The sequence below is a fragment of the Gouania willdenowi genome, chromosome 6, assembly GCF_900634775.1.
Source record: "Gouania willdenowi chromosome 6, fGouWil2.1, whole genome shotgun sequence".
Taxonomy (NCBI): domain Eukaryota; kingdom Metazoa; phylum Chordata; class Actinopteri; order Blenniiformes; family Gobiesocidae; genus Gouania; species Gouania willdenowi.
This window is the reverse complement of record NC_041049.1, coordinates 51,081,852-51,092,085: the sequence shown is the minus strand read 5'-3', so window position 1 is coordinate 51,092,085 and position 10,234 is coordinate 51,081,852. Positions and strand designations below refer to the sequence as shown.

Genomic DNA, 10,234 nt, shown 5'->3' with positions numbered 1-10,234 from the left:
AGACAGGAAGTGCATGTTCATAAACAAGTTCACCGGAAGTCACTGATTTTATCCATAACTTCAAAATAAGTGCACGATAAATAAATTTTTCAAAACTTGTATCGAGTTTACAATACATTGCATATGTTTAAGACTATTAACTATATGGCTATTATTTGTTTATTTATTTCAAATATTGAGTTGACCAAAGTTTTTTTTTTTTCTCGAAATCTGACATATTTTATTTTTACAGGGAGCAGACAAGGGACAGCACATATGAATGTACATATTATTATTATTATTATTATTATTATTATTATTATTATTATTATTATTATTATTATTATTATTATTATTATTAATCAGAATCAGAATCAGAATCAGAATCAGAATCAGAATCAACTTTATTGGCCAGGGGTGTATGAATACACACGAGGAATTTCTTATGGTGACCTGTGCTCTCTCAGGTAGTTTAACATTAAATAATGACAATCAACTCGAATAAAGAAAAAAATAAAGAAAGTAAAGAAAGTAAAGAAAAATAAATAAATTAGTATAAACATAAATATAAGAGTAGTTAGACTAATATGTGCAAACTAAATAAAAATAACAGATAATAAATAATAATAATAATAATAATAATAATAATAATAATAATAATAATAATAATAATAATAATAATAATGAAATAAAATTAAAAAAAATACAATAATAATAATAATAAGATAATAGTGCAGTAGTGCATTGATGAGTAGTGCAGGTGAACATTTAAATGAAAATATTATGTCCATGAACATTTCACAGTGACAGGTTGTTCCAGGGTTGATATGTTTAGTTCCAGGTTATTTCACAGTAACAGAAACAGGTCTGACACTCTATGACTGTTTAGAGTTGATCACAGTGACAGCCTGAGGGAAGAAACTGTTTTTATGGCGGGTAGTTTTGGCGTACAGTGATCTGTAGCGTCTGCCTGAGGGGAGGAGTTTAAACAGATTGTGTGCAGGGTGTGAGGGGTCTGCAGTGATGCTAATAATAATAATAATAATACATTATATATATATAGATTAACTCTGGCGTGCGCTGAGGACAGATTATTAACATGAACAAAGTGGGTTCTGTCTGATAGGTAGGATTTAAACCGACCCAGAGCCATTTCTTTAATCCCAAAAACACTTTTCAGTCTCTGCAGCAGTAGATGATGATCCACTGTATGAAAGATACAAACATGTACCTTCTGCTTATTCCATTTTTTATTCTGAATATCTCATTTAGTTTAAAGACTAATTGTATGAACTTTAGCCAGGGATTTTCCATTTTCTCTTTTATTGCAAGATGTGTAGAACAGGTCCCATTAACTTCAATGATAACCACATTTTTTGGATATACCGTGATCCTGACATAAAACAGTGGTTTTCCTATAAATACCTGATAAATCTAAACCTCTACCTTCAAAATACAGGGTAAACAGGTTTTAGGTGGGAATTATGATTGAAAGGCCATAAAAACATACAAAGCCGCAGAAATGTGACAAATGTATATCTATAGTGAGGTCTGAAGTTGTTGAAAAAATCTCATGTGGAAAAACAGAGGGCGGGGGGGGATACATACGACATTTTCATGACAGTTTTATAAAGAATACCGTCAAAGAGTGTCATTATTTTCATGAGAATATCCTTTTAATTTCTGGTAAAATTAGCAAAATGAATTGGCTTGGAAATATTTTAACACACAGCCAACACTGATTGATTCAAACAGTTGAATTGTTACTTATATTTTGGACATAAGTGCAATATCAGCACTCATCTGATCACTTTGTTGTTTTGCTTTCAATTTTTTGGTTGATGCCTGTTGATTTTACGTCCTGTCTTTAACTTATTAAATGTATGGGGATTATTTGCGTGGATCTAATTGTGTTTAGTGTCTTTAGGTGTTGTACATGCAAATTCTGTTTTACCAATGGGAACAATGACGACAAAGCTCTTTGATTCTGTAGTTAACATGGAATAATCTAATGTACTGATCAGTCATTTAGGTGGGGGTACACCCTGGACAAGGCACCAGTCCCTCGCAGGGCTCACACACACACACACACACACTACTTGTCTACTCATCCCTGTGTCTGTGAGCCTGTTGGTGTCAGGCTGTGAATGGTTAATGAACAATCACAAGAGCAATGTGTGAAACACCTAGTCATAGGTCAAAGATAACATCTTGGTCTTTATGGTCAAACACAAAAAAAAGGTTTTTCTCACTTTTTTCAAAAAACTACACATCTGAGCATTGAGATCCTCAAAGGAATATCAGGTTTTCTTCACACGCAGGTGCAGAGAAAAGAGCTTTGCAGAGGAATTGCCTACATTTCACTCCGGTGGAAACGTCACCAACAGTGTAAAATGAGTGGGTTAATCATCGCATTGTGTTAAACATGTTGGGAATTAGTAGGAGGAACATTTCCATTGCACACTTTAGTCCAGTGTTTTTCAACCTTTTTTGAGCCACGGTACATCTGTTTATAGAGGAAAGCACATTACCATCTGAAAATGTAAAATAAATGAAACTTTGTAGCTTATATTAACAATATACAGTCATTTGTATAAAAGCGTCTAGAATGAGAATCAAATAAACACATAAGTGAGCTTGTAAACGGAGGTTTGCAGGTTCAAATCTACTGTTGGCCATCACTGTGGGACCTTGAGCAAGTCCCTTACATCATATTGCTTCCAGGAATATTTTTCTAATTAAAAGTGCAATTAACAATATGGCAGTAATTCTTGAAAACAAATCAAACAATCTTTCATATTTTTCATACTTGATACACTTTGTTGATGGGATAAAAGTATTAAGCATTGAATTTATTGAACTTTATTCTGCTAAATAATGTTTTATATCATGTATTTTAATATATCCTTTCATATTATATTTCTATAATATATAAATATATCATTGTTATTATGAAATATATTATGTTTACAATTCAATTTTTGTTCTGTACTGTTAAACGTTGAGTGTCAGATTTGATTTCCTGAATATGGAAATAAAGATTGCACTGGTGTAATAACAGTAGGATTATGAAAAAAAAAAAAAAGGTTTCAAACCATGAACTTGCACTTTATGCTGCATAAACAAAAAACTTAAATAAAAAAATTATGAAAACCCAGGAGGTTAAGATATTTTTAACAAGAACTCTTCAATTTTTGATCACACCAGGACACGAGGTCTGACTCATTCCTGCTATTAGTCACAGTCCACCGATTTAACAAAAACATCAGTCTACAGCCGAGTAAAAGAAGAACTGCATTGTTTTATTGCTGAATTCAGCATACACATCCAACACCCCATGACCTGTCGCTACATGAACATTTACAATACAAGTTGTGTGTCAATCAGAACAGTTTTTAAAAAGGAGGATCCATTTTTTTTCTTTATACATATAATACAATTCTGCACACAAGTTAATAAATATCAATACAATCGTGTCAAACTTATCTCACACACACACACACACACACAATTTAAAACATCCCTTAAAATCAGGTAAGCTAACAGATTCACAACTCATCACGTCATAAATAAGCCTCTAATTTCTCTGTGATAGAAAGAAATCTTCAACCGGAGTTTGACATTTTCCAAAAGTACCGGTACAATTATTAACCTGTTATTTTTTAAATGCTTTTGATGCAAATGACTGGTTAAGCCCTTTGCCTTTTGTTAGTGTCACTTTTACTTTATCCATACGTTTGTGCAGCAGTTGTAAAAAAAACAAATTCAGATAAAGCCTGACAAACAAAAAACTGAAATCCAGAGAATGAAAATGAAAAAAAAAATGAAAAGGCATCTTGTTGTAGAGTAAAATACTGCTGTGTACGGCGTGTAGTGTAGTGGATGTGGACTTTGCAGCATAAGTTCAAACAGAGATAGTCCTGCAGCCCAGGAATAATATTGTGATTTGCAAACAACAGATTCACACGTCAAAATCCTAATAACGCTTGAATTATTATCATCACAAGAACATTTTTTTTTTTTTTTTTAAAGTTAAACCAAGCATTTGTAAACCTTAACTGACAGTATGATATACAGTGGACGGCGTCTCATGGAGAGCCTATCATCATCACCATCATCGATTCAAGTGAAAGGCCAAAAAGTGTTTTCATGTCAAATACGTGCTTTACGAGATAGAAAGAACACAAGGTTGTTTGATAGCCTTCTGTTGCTGCCGTGCAATGGCTTATGTGTGCACAGTAATGATGCACAAGTGCAAAGGAAAGACAGAGGAGGAGCAAACCCTGTCAATGTAGCGTTTTAGAGGAAATATATGGAAAGGGTGGTCATGTTTAATGGTTTCTTTGGGTTTGAAAAAAAAAAAAACACTCCTAAAAAAAGAGCAGTGAGTGGTGTTAAAACTCAATGCTCACCATAAAAACCAGGGGTGTCAAACTCATTTTAGTTCAGGGGCCAAATACAGACCAGTTTGTTTTTAAGTAGGTCACAGATTTTAGGCAGAAAAATGACTAAGTCATTAATATTAAAAGAAGGCATTACGAACACAATCGATTTTTTGAGTAAAAAAAGAGTAATTTCAACATTAATGTGCCACAGTTTATACCAGCCAAGCAATAAGTGACCTTAAACCTACATTAACTTAAATTTCCTTGATATTATTAACAATTAATTAATTTTGTAGAACAAATTTTTAGAACTTTGAAAAAAATTGAGGGTTTTTCCCGTCAATTTGAGATTAAAAAAAAAAAAAAAAACTGCCATCATGTGATATAAGTGTGGGAAATATGTAAATTTGTATCCATGTGTATTTGGAGGGACTGAGATATCTACAACTGAATTATTTTATAATGTGTTACACAATAACACAAGTTTTTTAAGTCATTTTTACTTTGTCCTGCGGGCCGAATTAGATGCTCTAAAGGCCTGGATTTGGCCCCCGGGCCTTGAGTTTGACACACGATGTAAACTGACAGTATCTGCTGAAAACGTGACTTGTTCGACTCAAAAATAGACAAAAACACACGTTTTTTCCTTTACAGCAGCAGCAGCAACACTGCATCCCTTTGAATGTTCCACAGAGAAGTTGTATAAGTGTTCTCCTAAAGTCTTGGTGCTGCTTTAGAGGCTGTACTTCAAGGCTGCGATGATAAAGTTGCGAGTGTTCACGCCTCTCCTCCACCCACAGACAGAGCACAACTGCAAAGTGATTAACTCATGCTGCCTCTGGGCAGGAGATATGTAAACGCTGCAGACTTCTTTAGTGTCAGAGGCAGCTGTAGTGTGTGTGTGTGTGTGTGTGTGTGTGTCTCAGGGTGAGTGTTACACATTCACTGCTGTAGGTGTGATAGTTATGGACCAACTGCCTGCGTCAGTGTTCTGCAGACTTTTCATCAACTGTGCATGGGGGGGGGGGGTATTCTCCCCTCTGTTTTCTTCCTTTATGTCCAATTAAGATTGAATCCCTTTGACAGCATAACACCCTCCAGGTCCTTGTCCTCCTCCTTCTCCCTGAGCCTCTGCTCCTCCAAGAGGGCGACCAGCGAGTCCCGCTGCTCCACCACCTCCAACATCTCATTCAGGATCTGCTTCTCCTGAGCCAGCTCCTTCTCTGTTTTCAGGTGGTCTGAGAACAACAGACTCATACGTTAAGTATTAGGAACATCTGCTGTGAGCTGATTAGCATTACAGGGCTCACCTTCCACAGCCATCCGCTCCCTGAGCTCCTGCTGCAGTCGGCTCTGTCTGTCCTCCAGCTCCAGCTCTCTGGCACTGCAGGAAGAAAAGGAACACACAGAAAAACCTTGTTTCAGAACTCAATGAAAGCGTTAGAAAACATTGGTTAGGCTAAACTATTGTAAATCTTCTTCTGTTCTTTGAATTAAATGCTTTCAGTAACAGATGCAGTGGCATTCAGTGGTTGTAAAAACATGTTTTACAGCTTAAATGAAACTTAATAATCATCATAAGGCATAAATCATGTGTCAGAATCAAGACTGTATGATGATTGCACTTTAGGTTACAACGTTACTTATTCTGTTCAAAGTCGAGCTCTGACTGTACGATTAAGTGGAAAAGGATTTATGATGGTGGATCACGATCTCACAGGGAAAACGGACACAAATTTTTCACTTTTTTTGTTGGTGCCAACATTATTTTTGCATTTTTTTTGTGCTGCTGGACACGAGATTTAAACTCATAGGCTGTGTTGCAAAATGTCATACTAACGAACCATTGATACTTGGTCTGACGTCACAATGAGTATGTAGAGCGTTCATATTACATAATATGCAAATACCTGGATGTATACCATATCAGACATTTTTTAAGTATGCACGGTGGGCACACTAGTCATACTCAACTGCCCTATGATGCGAGCGGAATGTAAAATAATCCTGGGACCGACTTCAAGCTAAAAATCAAAAATTCCTGTTTCAAAACAAAAGCCTCTCTTCTGGTCTTCCATTAGTTTTTAACCCTTTTGTAAATAAGGCTCTTGTTTTAAAGTTAACCGTAAGGTTTGACAGTAGCAACGTAACGATGGTCTCAGACAATCTCTGAAATGTCAGCATGAAATGATTTTTCCGTGAGTTTTATAGATCAAATGACAACATGTTGATATTCTACTTGGTCACTTTCTACTTCAAATGTTTTGAGAACTTTAAAAGGTGGAGAATCAAGGAACACATTTAGCCTCAGTGTGCTTCAGGTTTCAGTAGTTGTTGGTTCAAAATGCATCTTGGGAAACTTGGAAGTATACCTCAGTACTTATTAGTATATAGTATAAGTATATACTCAATGAGTTTGTAGTGCATACAGAATACCATTTCAAACACAGCCATGTACTTTAATTGGAAATTATTTTGTGCAATCGTAAATTGTTACAACATTTCATTCAGGCTTTGGGGTTACGGTATGAATAAATCCCATTGACATACATGGGTTTTCATCTCATTCCAAGCAGCGCCACACAAATTTGTGCCGCGCAGCATGAAAAAAAATCTTGTCCGCAGCACAAAAACGTTTTCAGCAATCTTAACCAAACAGCATGAAAAAGGGAAAAAAAAAGCCCTGCAGCACAAATAACATGAGGAAATTGTGACGCCATGCACGAAAAATTACACTAGGTCATTTTGGTGAGAGCTTCACGATCCCCATGAGAATGGGTCACGATTAAGTCTGAGTAAACTGTCCCAAAGTCTAAAAGAATGTCTTTTTATTTGTACAATAACATCAACTTGTCACCAAGCAATTTAGAAAAAACTATTTTACTGTAATTTAATAAGGTGAGCGTTTAAAAGCACATTTCATTTATAAAAGGAGCCTGATAAAAGCTAAGTCAATATTAGCAGACTGGAGGAGAATGACTCATCAGAAAAACTAATATATATTATCATTGCACTGGCATGTATATAACAAACACTAGAGCAGTGTAATTAGTCGATAACAAAGTAGAGAGAGGAAGAGGAAGAGGTAGAGGAAGGACGGAATGGTGAAAGAGGAGGAGGTGAATGAGGAGAAGGAGTGTTGAGTTGTGTGGAGCTGAAAGCAGCAATAAACACGTGAAGGCAGTAGATTATGATCTCATAAGATCATGTTTTAAAGATGGAGTGCCATTGCAGCACAGTGACTTTGGAGATGTTGATGTTACAGTCTCAGGAGCCGTTTCAACAAATACCAGACTGAGCTTTAGAGACGATGAGCTGAATAAACTGAAAAAGGTCATCAGAGCTGAAGGAGGAGGAGAGATGATGCATTAGATCAGGAGGGATTCATTGATGAATTGGAACCAGTAGTGAGGCCATTAAGCACTGGCAGACGTCCAGTCTAACATATAAAGGTCAATGGTGGGGCGAGCTGTACGATTGAAGGGTTTGCTAAATCAAAGGCTTTCAATAAATCAATGAAAGTAGTGATTGGTGCAGATCTTTTTAGTCTAGAGACAAGGTGAAGGTTTGTCTACAAGATAAAACACAACCTTAATCCTTCAACTCACTGATCATCTTCTTTCTATTCCACTCACTTTTTCATTGGGAAACTCAAACTCCCTTTCTCACTCAACAATCTCCAACTTTGTATTTTACAGATTGTTTATTGAACAAATGATTTTCCAAGTTTTCGTTTCTTTTTTTTTGTATTTGAAGCTAAATTCATTGTGCTTTATTTTGCACTCTGCTTTTATTTTGTAAGGTGTCCTTGAGTATGGTGAAATATGTCTATTAATAAAATGTATTATTCATTAGTGAGGATTTGTAAACTTTTGCCCGTTGGAAGTATGTATTCATATAGTGGGAGGAGCTTAAGTAGAGCTGTCAATTATGGTCAAATGAGTATGTGTTTGAAGGATGGATGTACAAAGAGGTGTACATACTCTGTACTTTATAGTGTTATAAAGGGGGTTAATTGTGGGTGCAAAGTAAAATAGTGTGTGATTTCCCAGGTTTAATTCTATGAGACATGTGCATGATAAATGTGTTGTTTTTTTGGAGTCATTATGTGTATTTTTGAATCTTTCTGTTGTCTTTTTGTGCATTTTTTGTATAATTATTGTTTTTTGTTGCCATTGTAGTGTGATTCTGGAGTCATTTTGTGTATTTTTGTATCTTTTTTGGTGTAGTTTTGTGCATTTCTGTTGTCATTTATGTATTTTTTTAATAAATATTTAGTTCCGTGTATTTTGAGTCATTTTCATATTTTTTGTTTTTGTTTGGTGTATTTTTCTGTAATGTATGTTTTGTATATTATTGGGCATTTATGTTGTTTTGTGTACTTTTTGTATAAATATTGTTTAGTTTTTTGTTTTATTTTACTCATTTAGTGTATTTTTGTTATAAATACCTTATGTGTGGTGAGGGCGTGTTTTGAGATGTGTCTGTGCATGTGTGCGTGCGAGTGTTACACAGAGTTATATGGTTTAAACAATGGGAAACTTGTAGGCAAAAAACTTTGCAGTAGCTGACGTTTTCAAATGATCTATTCAGAGAGCTCCCATGAGCACAATCATGGAGACGGAGGAGGAAGTGGACTCTGTGACCCGTGATTTAAAGGAAGTGTAGGATCACGAGAATAATTTTACATAACCATGAAATATTAACTTAACTTTTTTAATATTAACCTTTTTTAAACCCAAACAAGCTGCGACACAGTGACGTTATGAACCGGTGACCTGACCTGGAACTGGAAGTACCGCGCTCAATACCGAGAAAGAGCCGAAATCTTAAAATTAAAATGAACGTTTTGCAACACGAAATTACTCCAAAATAACAGATGAAACTTGGTCAACGGCTTCCAAATATCCCAAGTGTGTGCAAGTCAAACATATAACGCGCCGGGAAGATATTTGCTCCACAATCACACACAGAACTTGCTTGCTTTTATAGGTAGATGCATTAGTCTGCTGTTCTAATAAATGAATAAATTTAAATAAATTAATTGAATATCAAATGAACCAGAATCGGTACTCAAGTATGGTGATAAAATCTATTTGAGACAAAAACATAATTTAAACCTTACTAAATATAAGTAAGTGATCTTATTTAGCATTCCTTCAGCCTTTCCAGGCGATATACTTACAATATCATTAGCTCAGATTCGTAGCGGACCAGCGCGTTCTTCTCCTGCACCAGCTTGAACCACTCCTGCATTAGTTTGGGGTCGTCCTTCTTGCCCATACCTGGAGGAACGAGGACAGCACACAGACTGCATGAGAAGCCACATTACTGTAGAGTGACGTGTGTTTTCACGCAGGCAAAGACCATCACAGGCACAGCAACTGTAGCCAAGCTCTGATGTCCTTTCTGAGGGATGGTGAGGTGGAGGAATTACTCAACACCACCATGGTCCATACTGTAGAGCTATGGGTTTTAATGTTAGCAGGTGCACGCTTACAAACACACAGAAAGCACACCAACAAATACTAAGTGTTATTCAAGATTATTAGATCACTGATACCCAGTTCAATCAGAGTTGTCCACAGCAGATGATAAAATAAAAAGTGACAACAGTATAGTGAATAAAGTATGAGAATGCTTTGTTCTTCACTGCCCACATAATGAGACAAACAGAGGGATGATCTCTGGTTACTCCTTCACCTGTAACCTCTCCAGACCTCATAAGCGCTCAGGGGTTTGAAAACAAACAACAACAGAAAAGTAGAATCGAGCAGTTTTATATCCACCAACTAAGAGTAAAGTCTAGTGCAGAGAAACGTGTGTTCTGGGATCATAGAATTGTGCATTTGTAACACAAGTGTAGAGCC

At 35.9% G+C, this 10,234-nt stretch overlaps 1 protein-coding gene across 24 annotated transcripts in view; it reads right to left on the bottom strand.

The window, feature by feature from the left end:
- Window positions 1-3,260: 3,260 nt before the first annotated feature.
- mical3a (microtubule associated monooxygenase, calponin and LIM domain containing 3a) overlaps window positions 3,261-10,234 on the bottom strand; it is a 103,623-nt gene continuing 96,649 nt past the window's right edge. For all 24 annotated transcript variants that reach the window (XM_028450543.1, XM_028450541.1, XM_028450542.1 and 21 more), the window contains 3 exons: window positions 9,550-9,649; window positions 5,675-5,748; window positions 3,261-5,602 (listed from right to left, as the gene is read on the bottom strand). In XM_028450543.1, coding sequence (XP_028306344.1) covers window positions 5,418-5,602; window positions 5,675-5,748; window positions 9,550-9,649 — 359 coding nt within the window. In that variant the 3' untranslated portion in view covers window positions 3,261-5,417. The remainder of the gene's footprint in view (window positions 5,603-5,674; window positions 5,749-9,549; window positions 9,650-10,234) is intronic.